General features: G+C 40.1%; 1 protein-coding gene across 9 annotated transcripts in view; it reads left to right on the top strand.

Annotated features, from left to right (window-relative positions):
* The window catches only part of RALGAPA1 (Ral GTPase activating protein catalytic subunit alpha 1), a 241,989-nt gene that overhangs the window by 47,613 nt on the left and 175,963 nt on the right, over positions 1–18,413 (top strand). For all 9 annotated transcript variants that reach the window (XM_043550010.1, XM_037900616.2, XM_007065253.3 and 6 more), the window contains exons 13-16: positions 7,688–7,836; positions 9,865–9,994; positions 11,953–12,190; positions 12,509–12,670. In XM_043550010.1, coding sequence (XP_043405945.1) covers positions 7,688–7,836; positions 9,865–9,994; positions 11,953–12,190; positions 12,509–12,670 — 679 coding nt within the window. The remainder of the gene's footprint in view (positions 1–7,687; positions 7,837–9,864; positions 9,995–11,952; positions 12,191–12,508; positions 12,671–18,413) is intronic.

Below are 18,413 nucleotides of genomic sequence, written 5' to 3'. Positions count from 1 at the left end.
CAGTGCAAAGAGCTACCCCTCTTTGAAATAGGAGTAGAGTGTGGTAGCAGTGTCCACACAGATAGTCAGGCCTGGGTCTGCACTTAAAAATTAAATTGACGTCACTCGGCATTTTTTGCACCTTGAGTCCCATTGTTAGGTTGACCTAACCCCTTCAGTGTAAACATGGCAAGGTCAATGGTACCATTCTTCTTTCAACCTAGCTACCACCTCTTGGAGAGGTGAATTAACTACATTGACAGAAACACCCCTGCCATTGCTGAAGGAAGTGTCTACACTATGATGCTACTGTGGCACAGCTGCAGTGCCATAGCTGTACTACTGTAACAGCTGTAGTGTAGACAAGGCCTTAGTGAGTAGCAGGCTAGGCTTTTCTGGCGTGAAGCTAGCCTTTACTGTTTTATCCTATGCACTTCTGTCAGAATCCAGCCAAACAATAGTAGCAGCAGAGATGTGCATTTTCTCCTCCCTCCACCTCATTAACCTTTCACATGGGTCACTACTGTGTTTGTACAATGCCTAGTGCAATGGGGTCCTGGTCTATGACTACAGCTTCTAGGCACTACGGTAGTACAAATAGTTAACAAAGACACCCAAGAGGATTTTAAGAAAAACTGTTCCTGTAATGTAGAACGTGTAGACAGATGTGTGACCTCCTGCTTGGGTACCCCGAATTTTGAACCCCTGTGTAACTCCTCTCAGCCTCAGCAAGTGAGGTTTTTTTGCTGCTCCCAAACGAGGTATGAGCTCCATGAGACATTAGCTTGTCTGCCTTGCCAGCAAACTCTTCAGGACTCTGTTAGTCCAAATCTTGCCTTGCAGATAACAATCTATGAATCCCGACTCCTGAGTTACCCAGAGATGTTCCTCTGCAGTGTCCAGTCCCTCCTCACTGGACTGTGAGCTTTACTAAGGAATGTACTAGTACATTCGGTTTGATCACAGAGACCCCTTTGGGACTGTCCCCTGATGTGCTGAAACTACCTCTGAGCGCATTTTCTTTGCCAGCTTGGGACTCCAGAACCCTGTCTTGTTGAGCCAGATTTGCAGGCCTGCTGCAACAGAGATTCAGAGTCTGAACCACACCCCCAAAGCTGCAGACTAAACTGAAAACAGGTCAGCAAGCACTCCTGTCTCCAGCACTCAGACACCCAGTTCCCAATGGGATCCAAACCCCAAATAAATCAGTTTTATTCTGTATAAAGCTTATACAGGGTAAACTCATAAATTGTCCGCCCTCTATAACACTGATAGAGACAGATGCACAGCTGTTTGCTTGCCCAGGTATTAATCACTTACTCTGGGTTTGTTAATAAACAAAAGGGATTTTATGAAGTATAAAAAGCCGGATTCAAGTGGTTTCAGGTAATAGCAGACAGAACAAAGTAAGTTACCAAGCAAAATAAAACACAACACGCAAGTCGAAGCCTAATATGTTCAAGAAACTGAATATAGGTAAATATCACCCTCAGAGATGTTCCAATAAGCTTCTGTCACAGACTAGACTCCTTCTTAGCCTGGGCCCAGTCCTTTCCCCTGATACAGTCCTTGTCAGTTCCAGCTCAGGTGATAACTAGGGGATTTCTCATGACTTGCCCCCTTTGTTCTATTCTACCCCCTTTTATATCTTTGGCACAAGGTGGGAATCCTTTGTGTCTCCCCTCTGGGTTCCCACCCTTCCTTCTAAATGGAAAAGCACTAGGTTTAAGATGGATTTCAGTATCCTGTGACATGTTCACATGTCCTGTGAGACTTCATTACCCACTGGCTGGCACACAGGTATACAGGAAGGCTTACAAGTAAACACAGCCATTTACCACCAATTGTCCTAGTTAATGGGAGCCATCAAGATTCCAAGCTCCATTAATGGCCCACATTTTGCATAGTTACAATAAGACTTCAGAGTAATACTTCATATTTCTAGCTTCAGATACAAGAATGATATTCATACAAATAGGATGAACACACTCAGTAGATTATAAGCTTTGTAATGATACCTTAGAGACCTTTTGCATAAAGCGCATTCCAGTTACATTATATTTACACTCCTAAGCATATTTCCATAAACATATGGAGTGCAACATCACATGGACATTCACAGAAATGTAGTTCACTGCTTCCAAACAGAGAATGTACACACCAGCCTGTATAGCTCGCTGAGGACTCACCTTCCAGTTTAATACACCGCTCAGAGATAGTTTTGTAATAAAACAAGAATGAGTTGATTAAAAAAACAGAGATTGAAGTGATACTGAATACGAATAGAAGGCAAGTATGCTTACAAAGCAAACAACACTTTCTAGTGTCTAAAACTTAATTTCAGCAAGTTACAATGTTTGTGTAAGCAAGTTTCTCGCTTACAGTAAAGTTTCCACCAACTCTTGCCTTCCAGGCCAAAAGGATCGGATTTAATAGACACAACAGGTGCTGTACCCTATCGACCTTTAGGTGAAGGGTAACTAAACTGTCTCTTTGCTTCCCCTTTTTAGTACTTCAAAGTCCATTGTCAATCTCAGGTCTCTTGGGGTGCAGATTCTGTCCCCCAACATGGTTGTTAAATGGCCTTCTCCCCCACTTGTTTAGCTTGATGTCTGTTTACTTTACTTGTAAATGTATTTGTTGTCCTTTTGCCTGTAACCAAACCAGTCACGTAGGTAAATGCACAAGTCTGGGTTCATGCTGTGCCTCCCAAATACGTTTTAAAATCATATTTCCAGCACACATCTACAACTCTTTGTACACGATCTATGCATACATCACACAATTATTTTCAGAACCAGCATGTTGCCAGTTTACATACGATACCTTAGATGACACCTTTGAGAGAGAGATTGTGACAACAGTGTGTTGGGGCAATGTGCGTCAGGCCTGATGTAAGTTACAGTATGGGGGGAGAAGTAGGGGGGCTCTGCCAGTGGCCACTGAAGGGTTCCTGTGGTCACACCCTTCCCTCTTACAATGCTGCAGGAGGGTTGTGGCCCATGACTAAAGCATGTAAGTGCTACAGAAATACAAATAATAAAGCACAAAATGGGGAATAACTAGCTAGGTGGTAGTGGTGCTGAAAAGAATTTGGGGGTTATAGTGGATCACAAATTGAAAGAATCAGCAATGTGATGGAGTTTCAAAAAAAGGCTAATATTATTCTGGGATGTATTAACTGGTATGTCATATGCCAGACACGAGGTAATTTTCCCTTTCTACTCTGCATTTCTGAGGCCTCAGCTAGAATACTGTGTCCAGTTCTGGGTGCCACACTTTAGGAAAGATGAGGATAAACTGGTGAGAGTCCAGAGGAGAGCAACAAAAATGGTAAAAGGTTTAGAAAATCTGACTTATGAGGAAAGTTTTTTTTTGTTTGTTTGTTTTTTTTAAAAACAAGTGGCATGTTTAATCTTGAGAAAATAAGATATGTTAAGGGCTGTTGTAAAGGGGACAGTGATCAATTGTTCTGTGTCCGCTGAAGGTAGGACAAGAAGTAATGGGCTTAATCTGAAGCAAAGGAGGTTTGTGTTAGATATTAGGAAACACTTTTTCCAACTATAATGGTAATTTAAGCTCTGGAATAGGCTTCCAAGGAAGGTTGTATGGAATCCATCATTGGAGGTTTTTAACAGGTTGGACAGACACCTCTCAGGAATGGCCTAGGTTTACTTGGTCCTGCTTCAGTGCAGCGGGATCGATTAGGTGCCCTCTCGAGGTCCCTTCCACTACGTTTCTGTGATGCTATAATCAAGATCTGAAGTGATAACTGCATCCAGATTGAGTTCTCTTTGACGACAACAACAAGGAAATTTACAGCACAGTGTCGGAGATTAGCTAAACTATGGATTGGATGAAATGCTAAGCATTGTTGGGAGAACATTAAAGCCTCTGGTATAGTAAGTCCTGAGACAAAAACAGTAGTATTGGTTCAGCACGAATAACCTGCCCTTTTTTTGATGTGATGTACGTTATTCTTGGCCCAGGCCAGGCCACTGATCAAGCCTCCTCAGTTTATCAGAGCCACCTCGACAAGTGAGTAAGATGAATATGCTTTGAGTCCAGAACAACGTATCTTACCGCATGAAGCACAGCTGGCAGAGGAGACAAACCAGAGCAATCAAGAGGCAGACGTTCATGCAAGGTATTGTGCTCTCTCTACATTTACTGAATCTTATTTCTGGTGTGTGCTTGAAAATAGAAGGGGGTTTATTGAGTCAGCATTGCAAGATGCTGATGTTATAAGGACAATGATAGCTGCCAGTAAAAAAGTAAGCTTACCGTTTCCCAGAGATGAACAAAGCTGCAAATGGAGCCTCGAATATCTCTGGTGCTGCTTCGTTCTCTGCCCAAAAACCCCCAAGTTAATGTGGCATAACCAGACTCCCATTCCTGCTGCCTTTGCAACCAAACTTGCTTTTTTCTATAAGCTTGTAGTTGTCAGTATAGCTTATTATCATAAGGAGATAAATAGCAATTATACCCATTTAACACGGTCTCTTATTTAAACTTATTAAAGCCAAATAGAACACCAGATTGATTTAAGGCTTTCTGTTTTATTGGGGACCAAAGTCCCAAGCAGTAATAAAGTAGTTGGTACATGAAGCCCAGAATTCCTCATTTGCAGGCAGGATAAGGACAATTATTTAGTACAGATATTCACCCTCTGTTCTTTCTCCTTATAATAAAGACAATATTCAAGGGCAGAAACATACAAAGCGTTAGAAATTTTGGAAAAGTATATTTATGATGATTATTCAGTTCCTTACTATTTGCTTCTAAAAGCACTAAGCAAGAATAAACATTTCTGAAACTAATGGCACACATTCTAAAGAATACATAGTATTTTACCAGTGACTTCCTGAGGCTGACCTTAACAGTGGGAACTCTACATTCTTTCAAGTCCAGCACACAGCAGCATTCTAGTCCTGCAACAGGAATAAATGCCTGCTGCCAAATATAACTAATCTCTGCTCTGCTTCTTCCACAGGCCAGGAAGGCACAGCTGCCATGCTGAGTCTAGAAGGTGCTGAGAGCCCCCTTCCGTTGCAGCTGCTTGCATTTCAGTGGAACAGAAAAGGAAAATTACCAGATCCCCTTCTAAAAACCTGAAGAGGAAAAAGCCAGCAAAGGACTAAATATTGAGCTGCAGATACCCAAAGCAGACAAAAAAATAAATCTGCAGATATATAACCAATGACTTCATGCGTGTATAGGCCAAGAGATGCAAATCCAAAGAATCAGAAAGCCAGACTCAACTCTGAGGCAAATATTTGAGGCCTCTATTCCCACCATGAGAAAGGAAGAGTGAGAACTTACACTGGAGTATTAATGTAGTGTCCACCAACCTCACTCTGGAATTATTCATTCTAGTAGTGGTTCCTTTAACCTCCACATTGTTCTTGTCCTACCTGTTATCCTACTCTGTACTCTTTCTTACTAACACTGTCCCCAGTGACCTGGTTGAATGCCTATTGAAATCAATGGAAGAATTCCCATTGACTTAAATGAGCCCTGGATCAGGCCCTAAACCTATGGTTTTCCTCAGTGCAGTAACTCAGACGCTACCCAAATGTACAGTCAGTCTTACAAACTATATTATTTTCAGTTGGGGTGTGATTGTTTATTAAAAGCTGTATTTTACAATATACCATATGTTTCATGGTTTCCTAAAAAATGAGAAATAAAGACATTATACCTGAAATGTTTTGTCTTCGAATTTGAAACAGATAAATTAGTCAAAAATTATAGTTGCTTTAAAAAAAAAAAAGGGGCGGGGGAACACTCCCATACTTAATCAGTTTGAGCATTATCCATATCCAAGAGGTAGATATTCAAAGTCAGTGCACAGATCAGTTTGTAGCCTACGGCTGTTGAGACTTGATTAGTTATTTTTCTTTTCTGTTTCCCATTTGCTGCTGTATTGGCAGAGAACACTTTTTGCATTGTTAGCTTTCCTGACATGGTCTCCTGTATATCAGTAATTGGAGGATGCTGAGATATATTAACTTTGTCTCCAAATTATTCTGTCTGTCTGTGGGGAAAACCTCCGCATTTTTGTCATATAGTTGTTGTATAAACTACAGCATCCCAAAATGGCATTGGGACATACAATATAACATTTCAAAAGATGTCTTATCTCCCCTTCAGCCTCATAGAGGCATATTCAACTCTTTTGGAGGCCGTATTTAAAGCAGTGTCTTGCTCCTGGGATAATCCAGGTATAATTTCATTACCCAGGAAGCAAAGAATAGGCAGAGTCCCAAGAATCCCTGTAGTTGCATTCTAACTTTTGGTGTGCATGATAAAAATAGTGTCCCATCTGGTACAAGCTGGAGTTCCTGAAGCTCTAAACATAATGCGCTTTAGCAGGCCAGCTAAAGTAAATATCCAGGACATCACATATGTGATCAACGAATGCTTACAACATAGTAGATTTAGTACCCTTTCTGCTTGATTTGCCTTGTGCTTTATCTAGTAGATGGAGAATGGGCAGTTGAGTTCCATCAGTAGATCCATTTCAGCTGGGAAGCCTATTTACAAACACTTCTTACCTTAGAGAAATGCTTACTAGCAATAAGAGGCCTCTCTAGGATTGTATATATTTCATTGGTAACCCTGAATGCAATAGTCTCTTCAAGAAATTTGCACATGTACGTGTTCCAGTGGTCTTTAATCTTTATTTATGGCCAGTCTCCAAAATGTGTATAGCTATTCTCATGCTCACTGAGATTCTAGCTGTCCTGTTAGACTAAGTTGCATACAGAAAGAACAAAAGGTGTGTCTTCATCTGAAAGATTTTCACCCACTCATTTTAGATTCTCAGCGCAGTCCTGCCACCACTCGAGACTGGACCAAGTCTCAACATTGGCACTCAGCTTGGGCAAGTTTGACCAGGACCCAAGCACAGCAGACATTGATGTCAGGATGCTCATCTTGGAGCATTGTCTCATACATGATGATTCAAAGATGCAATCACCTTTCTTTGTTCTTCTAAATTGACCCCATTGCTGTTTTGTGTTTTGTTTTTTTAATGCTAAGCAAGACTTGTTTGATATCCATTTCCTTACAGAATTTAAGGTAACTGTACATGGCTAACTCTGATACAGAGTGTTCATTGTGGCAGTATGGACTAGGGTGTTGGAATCTTGAGAGAGCAGCATTCTGGGAGTTTTGTATAGCTAAGTGTGAGGGCAGCCTCTTTGGTAAATATCCCAAATACCCTACTCTTAGGAAGCCGTGCTACACGCTGTGGGATAAAAACTTCAAGTCCCAAAATATAGAAATTCCACCGTCATTGTCAGGCACAGCGTGTGTATATATAGATACACTGTCATGGTTTTATCAAATGTTACTTCGTGGTTGCAGTGTTACAGAGGACAGCAGTGGATTTATGCTGTTGGATATTCTCCAGTTTTAACACAGCCTTGAGTAATTCTCCATATAATATATCTGAAGAAACTTGTACAAATGTTATATAGAAAACATGAAAAATTCTCTCTTCTGGTAAACTGAAACTTAAACCAATTTTATTCTTGAATTCGTCACTCATTAAAGCCGGATAAACCAGTGATGTACCTATGGAAATTTACATCACTACTTTACTTTTATTTTCTACAGTTATCTGTAGGGTTGTTTTAATCAGAGCTAAAACTGGCTAGCTTCTCAGTCTAATAATTTTAATTGCCACTTCTTTTGTTTATAGGTTTTTATAATAAACTCTTCAAATATATTCCTTCTTGAGCCTTCAAATGAAATTAAAACTCTTTTGGATGAACACACTGATATGTGTAAACGCATTCTTAATATCTACCGTCACATGGTGGTGCAAGTAACAATGGACAAGAAGACTTGGTAAAAAAGCTTATGCTTTTATCTTTAAGACTTTTAATGAACTGGACCAAATATTTTAAAAACTTTTTAATACCCAGGAAGTCCAATGGGATGGTTTCTACTAAGTGAGTCAATTTCTCTCAATGAGTCAGTGTTTTTAAGAGTGATGGGTATCCAGGTTTACTTTAAAGTATCATTTTGATGGAGTTGGGGGTATAAAGTACATCTGGACCACCGCCTGCCTTCCCCCTGCAAAAAAAAACCCCTTTAAATAAACCTAGATAACTCTTACAACAGGCACACGTGGACACCTCCATCCTAGCTGGAAGGGGATTGCTTAGTGGAAGGGATAGAAATAGACACCCTCAGCACTAAAAGACAGCATCAGTGATGGTCAGTGGACCTGTGAGGCAAAGATCAGCAGCTGCAATTGTCGTTTCTCCAGAGCTACTGAAAGGGTCATAGACGGGCACCTTTTCTGAGTGGCCAATGCTGAATGTTCATTTGGGATGTGGGGAGAGGAAAGAGAAACAGATAAACTATGCCTCCTCTGTGGCCACTGATGGCTTCTATTCCAAGGGCAGGACCAGTCTTATCAGCTTTTGGGAAGGTGGTGAATATAGCCATCCCCTTTCCTGGCCTCAACCCTACTAAAAGCTGGGTTCAGTACTACCCATTGGGGGGGAATAGTGCTTGAGAGCCAAGAGCTGGGGAAGCCAAGCTCTACCACTTTTGGAGGAGGGATGTTGGGGTTGAATGCTCATTCTACCACTTCCTGTCTGTGGGTATTTCTCCCCCCGACTTCATCCCCCATGGTGGTAGGGTGTCCATATTACCCTGTGACCACTTCAGTTTGTTTTTGTGGGGGGGAGGTGCATTGACCTGTTTTTGTTCTACTTTGTCCCACTCTCTGACCCAGGGGTACTTGTCCACCCACCTAGGAAAGCTATAGGAAGATTCTTTTCAGAGATCTGTGTTGGAGTAGGGCTAGCTTAAAGGTAGTGGGTGTATACAAGTTCAGTAATTAATGTTTAAAGGTCTATACTGATCCCTGTCTGCAACTTATTCTGGTGTCAGGATTTTTTATGCAAAAATCCATCCACGCTTTAACCAGTTTTATTTTCTAACGAACCAGGTACATGGGGCAAAACCCAGCTCCAAAGCTGAGCCATTTCTGTAGTCAGTCAGTCAGTCTCGTCTCTTCTCTTCTCTTCTCTTCCCCCCCCCCCCCCCCCCCCCCGGCCGCCTTGTTCTAATGGAATAGTAGAATGCCACCATGGTCTGCTGCAGCAGAGAGCAGCAGCAAATCTTTAAATTTCCAACTTCTTTCATCGTAATCTAAATTTCATTGTCCCTTACTGATGTCTCCTGAGTTCTTCATAAGTAGAGCTGCCATCACTATGTATCCATATGTGGAAAAACAAAAGTAGTCAGACTTGGTTCTCTGCTATCCAGTGGAGACTTGGGAGCAAAATGGGAATTTCTAGCCAATTCCAATAGATAATTTTAAATATACTACCTTCACAGGCCTCATATAACTTTAAACAAACCTTCAACCAATGTTATTCAGTTGTGACTGTGAAGACATTTCTTTCTTGCCACCCCTTTAGACCTGGTAGAGTATATTTAGAAAGTTATCTTCTGTTTTGACACCAGTCCCCTGCCAAATACTCTCACTTGGTGCTTTAAAAAAAAAAAGTGTAGGTTAGGATCAGAAATAGTGATCTAATTAAAAATAGCTTTGCTGCCATTTGGGACTCCTGAGAGCCATGCTTCCTGGAGAGAGCAGGTAGAAAGGCTTATATGACATATGAAAGGGAATCCTGCAGGGGTTCCTTGTTGTGGCAGTGGAGAGAGACAGGCAATAAGGGGCAGGAGTGATAAACTTTTTAAAAATAGACCGATGTTGGGCTGTTTCTGACCCTACTCTTTCTGTGTTTTTAAAAATAATGTTTGTGTAAGCGGAGAAACGTAGACAATGATCATTTATTAAGTGTCATGGCCCAAATATATACTGAAAAAGTAACTCAATTTAATATTGCTTTGCAGGGAGCAGATGTTACTTGTGCTGCTCAGGGTCACAGAATCTGTGCTGAAGATGCCATCCCAGGCTTTCCTGCAGTATCAAGGAAGAAAGAACTCCACTTTAGCAGGAAGACTTGCAGGACCTCTTTTTCAGGCAATTAAATATAACTTTAATATGAGTTTAACTTTGGCTATGAGGCTGGTTGCAACAAAAGCAGTTGACGTGTTTGTCATCCGCGGTGGTATTGTAGCCGTGTAGGTCAGAGTATTAGAGACAAGGTAGGTGACGTAATATCTTTTATTGGACCAACTTCAGTTGGTGAGAGAGACAAGCTTTTGAGCTTACACAGCTTCAGGACAGAAGAAGATCTCTGACAGTTCAAAAGCTTGTCTCTCTCACCAACAGAAGTTGGTCCAATAAAAGATATTACATCACCCACCTTGTTTCTTTTTGTCATCTGTGAGACTAGAATTTTTAATATTAAGCATATTGCCTAAATATTGAGACTACTACATGTTAAAGGGCTAGTTGCATCTAATAATAACATGCTGACAACTCTTTGTCTAGGTTAGGGATAATTATTTTTTGTCAAGGTCCAGCTCCCCTCCCCTAACCCCCTGCTTTCCTGCCGGCTCTATGCCCACCCTGCCCAGAGAGTAAGGTGACCTTATTTTCCTTTACTGAAAACAGGATGCACAAGGCTGGCCTGAGGCATCTGGCATTGCTCCTCCCCCCTCCCCCCCCCCCCCAGCCATTCCTCTGTACCTCCAATGGAGCCAATTAGCAGAAATGGGCCGGGAGGGTGGGGGGAGAGGAATGGGTGTGGGCTGGGATCTGGGCAGCAAAACAAGGTGTGAACTTGTGAGTACTTTTGAGCTCGGACTGAGGAGGTGAAGCTGTTGGACTCTAATCAGCTAGAGGTACGATGCCCCTCTGGGGGCAGGGACAGTAGAGGGGCAGGAAGGAGGCTCTGGGTAGTGGGAGGGACCAATGAGACTCCAGATAGCAGCCCTGGGGAGATGGTAGGAAGCCAGGATGTGGTAGAAGCAGGTGATTGGAGGCGGACAGTGGAGGGAAAGAGGCCACTTGGGACTCCGGGGACTGGCCCCAAAGGGCAAGCGGTGGGGAGGGCCAAGTTGGGGGCTCGGGGATGGGGACGCGAGGCTGGGGTTGGGACATGGGACTCTGCTGTTCAGCCAGCTTAGACCCTTAAACCAAATGCCTCAGACCTCCTGAGCCCCCCACTAACTTACATATGCTTTCCCAGAGTTCCACTGATGCTCTGGGCACTCGGATTAAGTTAGAAGCCCATTTTGGGGACAACATGGCAAGAAAACAAGGAATACAGGCTTAAGAAAGGAGTTTCTGAACTGCAATCATGTTACTGTTAAAGCATTTGAGAGTTACAGATCTTTGGGAAAATACCCTCTAGTCTGATCTCATCCCTTCTGTGCATCCAAAGATTGCCAGTATTTCCAGCAGGGCAAAGTCCCTCATGGCTTCTTTCCTGCATATCCTGTTTTTCATGTGGCAATGGTAAGGCCCCTCCTGCTTCAGAGAAACACCCTTCTTAAGTAGTCTGTCTCCTTTTGCCATTGCTTAGTTGGAAAACTGCAGTCCCACCTTTTCCCCTTGTAGGGGTTGCCCTACCTGTGCAAAAAACATTGTTCCATGGGGATGGGCTAGTAATAGGCATTCAAAGTAGATAGCCCCAAGTTGGTCTTTTGACGGCTTCTCCGGGGTCTGGAGAATCTCCAGCCGCTTTTTAAAAAAAGAAAAGAAACAAAGTGCATGGGATGTAATCCAGACTAAACTATGTTAAGATCTGAAGAAATCTTTTATCAAACCAATTTGTTTCCACAGGTAAATGACCAAACATACCACACAACTATGAGTGAAAACAAAAACATTAAGGCTTAATCATCACATGAAAATTCATGTAAGATTTGTGTGAGGTAGAGATGGGTGGGGGTATATGTGTGTGTGCGTTGTGGACACTATATGGATATTTCTGTTTTCGTTTTAGACAGTAAAATCTGATGCTCGAATACTCTTCTGTTGGCTTATGTTAACAAGCCAACTGTTGTCACTTAAATTACTTATTCTTTTAGACTCTTATAGTAGCCTGGATCAAAGCAAATCTAAACGTGTACATCTCTCGAGAGCTTTGGGATGATTTGCTGTCTGTAATGTCATCACTGACATATTGGGAAGAGCTGGCCACTGAGTGGTCACTGACTATGGAGACACTAACAAAAGTATTAGCTAGAAACCTGTACAGCCTGGACCTCAATGACTTACCACTGGATAAATTAAGTGAGCAGAAACAGAAAAAGCACAAAGGCAAAGGTAAGACATCCTGCATTATATAATTTAATTATATAGGTCAAGCTGAGAAGGTGAGGCATTGAGTCCTGGAGGGGATGAGGGGGAAGAGGGAGATGGGCCCTAGTGTATGTCTAATTAGCTGTGTCTGTCAACTCAAAAGGGAAGGAGGAGGATCTGGGGAATTACAGGCCAGTCAGCCTCACCTCAGTCCCTGTTTTTTTGACTTTGTACATTTGAAGCTAAGTGGAAAATATTTGAAAAGGTGACCACTGCAAATGTTTAATATATGAACATTTCAGGTGACTAAGTGAATAGATTCAAAATTTATATTTTTTGCAGGAGTTGGGCATGAGTTCCAAAAATCATCTGTTGATAAGTCCTTTTCTAGAGGTTGGAGCCGTGATCAGCCTGGACAGGCACCAATGAGACAGCGCAGTGCTACGACGACTGGATCTCCAGGGACAGAAAAGGCAAGAAGCATAGTACGGCAGAAAACAGTTGGTATGTATCTGAACAAACTATGAGACGTGTGATGTGGGGGGGGAGAATTCATAACTGAACATTTTTGTATCTGCATAGTGAACTTTCCCACACAAGTTTCATGTGTGGTAATTAGTAATGTATGTAAATATATATTATGCAATCTTACGTGGTGTTTTTTGGGGTAAGTGAATAGCATTTCATAACTTATACATAGATTTTTAACAAATACAGGTCATGCAAATGATGTATTCATGCTTAATGTTTTACCCAATTGCTTAGGCACAGTTTAGCTGTACTAAAAAGTTTTGTTGCTGTTGTTTTATGTGTTAAAAAGAGGTGATGACAAGAGTAGGCCATGTCAAGAATAATATGCATAGGTGATTAGTATGAGGCTCTCTAAGTAATGCTGTTTGGATACATTTTGTGCAAAATATGCAATGGATTTCCAAAGCAGAGCAATGAGCCATGTAAAGTATGTGAATCAGCTGGAAGTATTTTGAAGTGTTTTGTCTTCTTGGACATATCCTAAAACCTCTGGTAACTATAAATAGGCACAAACATGTGCATCGCTAACTTCCTGCAGTGATCAATGCCACTACTGTATTCCTTGAAGACATTTTTTTTCCTGTTTTAAAAATGAGTCATGCTAGACAGTGTTTTAGATGGATTACTTAATGGAGGTCTCATTCATGCTTGTATGACTTACTTAGAAAATGCAAATGTGACTTGGACTAAAAATTTACTTATTATGAGTTATCTCCTAAAATGATCTCCGTTGTTCTCCATTGCTTGAAGGAAAATTGCAGTTGTTTAAATTCAAAAGAGAAATTGTTTTTTTTTTAGAAATGTCTGTTGCTGTTTCAATATCTCCATAATGGTAAATGATGTTAGCCTCATTCAGTGAGAGAAGAAATTTTACTGATACTGCCTAACAGCTGGTATGTTTTAACACAGTTTGAGACACAGGGAATGCATGTCAGCAATTGAATATATAATTGACGTAGACTTTCAGAAAGTATTTCTCCTGTTTCCCCCCCCAGAAATTCTGGAAGGTAATTTAAATTTTTAATTCAGTGTTTAAATTAACCATGTTATTTTTCTTAAGAAAACCTGGATTTGTGCTGGAAATGGCCCACCTTGATTATCATACACATTGTAAGGAGAGTGATCACTTTAGATAAGCTATTACCAGCAGGAGAGTGGGGTGGGAGGAGAGAAAACCTTTTGTAGTGATAAACACCCATTTTTTCGTGGTCTGTGTGTATAAAAACATCTTCTGTATTTTCCACAGTATGCATCCAGTGAAGTGAGCTGTAGCTCACAAAAGCTTATGCTCAAATAAATTCGTTAGTCTCTAAGGTGCCAGAAGTACTCCTTTTCTTTTAACAACACTGTTAGTTTCTGCTATTTATTATTAGTGGGGTCTGTTCTGGGTCCAGTGCAATTCAGTGTTTTCATTAATGAAGACTTCGATAATGGAGTGAAGAAAATGCTTATAAAATTTGTGGATGATACCAAGCTGGAAGGGTCTGCTAGCACTTTGGAGGACAGGATGAGAATTCAAAATGACTTTGACAAATTAGAGAGTTGGTCTGAAATCAACAAGATGAAATTCAATAAAGGCAAGTGCAAAGTACTACACTTGTACATTTAATATTTTTCTTCCTAACTACAAAATGGGGAATGACAGTATGTACTCCTGAAAAGGATCCAGGAGTTATAGTGGATTGCAAATTGCATATGAATCAACAATGTGATGCAGTTGTAAAAAAGGTTAACGTTCTGGGGTGTATTAATAGGAGTGTTGTATTTAAGATGCAGGAGATAGTTGTCCCTTTTTGCTTGGCACTGATGAATCTTCACCTGGAATACTGTGTCCAGTTTTGGGTGTCACGCTTTTTAAGGAAGATGTGGATAAATTGGAGAAAAAAAGTTTAGAAAATGTGACCTATGAGGAAAGCTTAAAAAAATTGGACTAGTTTAATCTTGAGAAAAGAAATCTGAGGGGGACCTGATAAGTCTTCAGATATGTTAAGGGCTGTTACAAAGAGGACAGTGATCAGTTTTTGTCAGGTCCAGTGAAGGTAGGATAAGAAGTAATGTTCTTAATTTGCAGCAAAGGAGATTTAGGTTAGATATTAGGAAAAACTTTCTAACTAAAAGTGTAGTTGAGATTTTTAAGAGCATCTTACACAAACACCTGCCAGAGATGGTTAGCATATACTTGGTCCTATCTTAGCACCAGGACTGGACTAGATGACCTCTCAACATTTCTATGATTCTGTGATTATTTGTTTAATGGTAGCACCTAAAGCCTCCATCAGGGCTGGGAATCCATTGTGCAAATGTGTGGGAAGACACAATCTCTGCCACAAAAAGCTTAAATACAACTTCAAATGTCTGCCTTTCTCATGCATTCAAACGCTAATATGCATTTCCTATCTCTCATGCTGATAAGTTGACCGCTTCTAGTTTGACTAAGTATTCTTCCTTATGGTTCAGATTTTTAAAATGTAATTATTGTCTCTCTCTCTAGTTCATTTGTGATTACCCTTGTATGAGAGTTTTCTGTTAACCTTAAGTGCCTTAACAAGGTGATGCCAAATTAAAGATCCTGTTACATTTTTGCTGTCTCTAATTATTACCATTTCAAAAGGTAGATGTTGTATGGTTTCATTCCTAAATCACTGAAACTTATCCAGGTTAAGCTATATATTGACCTAATCAGTAACAAATGAATCTGATTTTCGTCTCATTGTAACATATCATCTGTTTGTTTTTTCTCTCCCAAACAATCCTATTGCATGAAAGAATCTTAATAGGACACTTTTTTATTAATGTAACCATTTAAAAAAAAAATCATAAATCTCCATGCTTACATGGGAATATATTTTCTGTGCACAAGTGTCCTAGCATTAATATTACAGTTATAAGGTGGAAACCCCAAAAATAGGTGCCAGAGCCAGCCCCCCAAATTCCTATGTTTTAAAAAAAAATTATGAAGTGATAAACGGTCCATTTGTGATCTACAGTAACATACTCCAATATCCTTTTGGCTACTAAATTTTTCTCATATATTTACAATTTACTTTGTTTGGAATAAGTAATCAGATAATTTAAAAAATTTTACTCTGATATTAGCTAAATTTTTCTGCAAACTATTCACATCTTTATCAAACTATTACTGTACTACTTGACATACAATAAATTAAGTAAAATGTGTAATGAGTTTCCTTCTTCAGTTTTTAAATACAGAGAGTTAATGATTTTAGTAGCCAGAGTTCACTTTAAAGACCTCTGCGGCTGGTGGTGTTGTGTAGCATTAGCAATTAATTTGTTTGAGAACATCAAGGTTCCCCTTCCCACTCTAAATATATAAGGCTGGCTCTGGTGAGTTAATTGAACCGTGCCATATTTTAATCCTGTGCTTTATTTTCTTCTCCCTCATAAGCATAGTTCTCATCAGGTGAGGAGAGGGAGACCAAGATCTTAACCAATTGCTAATATCTTAAAGCACTAGGAAGGCATTGCTTGGTTTCTTATTTGAAATAAACAGAACATAAATTGATTATGACCATGGTTGTAATTGTAAGACCTTGGTGTCCAGGGGTAGAATATATATTCTCCTACACAGTATTTGGCTATCAGATCCTCTTTAAATTCTATATTGACTCTGCAAACAGACCTGAATTTAGGTTTGGAATGGAGTCAGTCCTTAGACGTGGTGTTTGGTCTTTGATATACAGTAGATTCCTTTGATTGTTGGTAATATACTCCTTATATGTTTGAGTAGGGGAAGTATATGTTGAATATTTTTATGGTAAGAAAAAGATGGGGTTATTTTTCTATCTGTATGTTTTGTGTACGTCTGTGTCACCTCTGTTTTGAGCCATCCTCATGCCAGCACCCATTAGTTGCACACCAAATTTTTGTGTATGTTTGACTCGAGTAAAATTCACAGCTTCTCTGATATGCAGTGTGTACATTTATTAGCCTGATCTTATGTAAAGTATTTTTTTCAAAAAGGGCCTTTTAACTTTATATGCATATGGGTTGAAAAATCTTTGTTGGGCTAGAGTCCAGGATTCGTAGCCTAAGCAGCAGATTCTAATCCTAGAGGTATATCATAACATGAAAAATCCACTAATCGCTACACATGTCTGCAAGAACAATAGTGAATGATGTGAGATATTTACTGATGCATATCTTGGGTGAGAATGTGGCCCCAAATAGTCAACAGGTCAGGGTAAAATAGGCATACAATGAAAGTAGCAAGTATGGCATATCCATCTGCCTCCTCTACTCCCTCCCCCCACCCCCAAATCATGATATGGAAGGAGAATAAATATTTTTAATTTTATTATTACTCTATTTAGACAGAGAAAAAAATCAAGACTTTTCCTTATGAACTGTCAGAATTATCTGGTACAATTTATTGTAAAAAATGTTGCTATACAACCTTCACTCATTTTGAAAACCTCAAATCCTGGTAATAACTCTCCTTACTTGACTATTGATAGTAATATAGCGCATCTTATTTAAACTAAAATAATTTTAAAATTTTGAGCTAGACTGGCTAATGTATTTCACAGCACCTCATAGGCAGTTGTCTTAATATTGATTTGCATTTTTATCTTGGAAAGGCAGTTTACATTTCCATCATCTCAAATGGGCTGGGATGTTCAGAAGGCTGTGAAACACTATTCCAGGGCATTGAGTTGAGGAGACAAGCTCCTGATTACAAGGAACACTTCATTTTAAGATTTGTGTTAGGTCTAGTATCTTGTAATAAAAGTTAGGTACATGCTCTGTAGTTTAAAAAATCTTCTAATATCCATGTTCATTTGATTTATTTTAAGATACACAATAATGCATGCTGTGCATGTAATAATATAATATGGCCTATATTTTAATACTGTAGATTTTGAAAATAAAGGAAGCTGGAGCCGTGCACTTACGGTTACTTGTAGACTTTGCGGCAAAGCTACTTCTAGTCAGTTTCTCTTTCATAAGCAGAGGGCTTGTCTATACAACACTGAGTTTGTGTGAATTGACCCCGCACTAGCTTGCCATACACTGTCTATCTTTATGGACCCTCATGATATGCACTAACAGTTCCCTAGTGCATTTTGATCTATCAAGGACTTTGAAACAGGACTAGATCAAAGTACACAAACGAACTGACACTAACAGACGCTTAGGGCTTGTCTACACTGGCACTTTACAGCACTGCAGCTTTCTCACTCGGGTGTGAACACCCTCCCCCACCGAGCACAGCAAGTTTTAGCGCTGTAAAGCACCAGTGTAGATAGTGCACCAGCACTGGTAGCTGCGCCCCTCGTGGTTTTTGTTTAATGTTTAGCACTTTAACGTTGCCAGTGTAGACTAGCCCTTAGTGTGTAGTGGGCTAATGCAGAGGAGATTCATACCCCAACTTGCCTCCAGTTAAATGTTTGTATAGAGAAGCCCTATGTTTAATAAGAAGCTGTTTTGATTTAAAAGATGTTTTACCAGACTCTCTTCAAAGTGCTTTTAGAACTGTATAATCTCTATACTCCACTTGTTCCATGTGTTACCTGCTCCACATACATTGACTCACCATTTTTTTCTGCATGTTGCTATGTTAGAGGCATCCCTTTAATTGGACTGATAAGTCTGATGTGACTAATTCCAACTTGTACCACTTCCATGTACTTCTGATTCCCATGCAGAATAGGACTCCCATATTTTATTTCAAGATGTTTTGAAGATACATGCAACT

This window comes from Chelonia mydas, chromosome 6, assembly GCF_015237465.2.
Source record: "Chelonia mydas isolate rCheMyd1 chromosome 6, rCheMyd1.pri.v2, whole genome shotgun sequence".
NCBI lineage: Eukaryota > Metazoa > Chordata > Testudines > Cheloniidae > Chelonia > Chelonia mydas.
The sequence above is the reverse complement of the archived record's forward strand: the minus strand, read 5'-3'. Positions and strand labels throughout refer to the sequence as shown.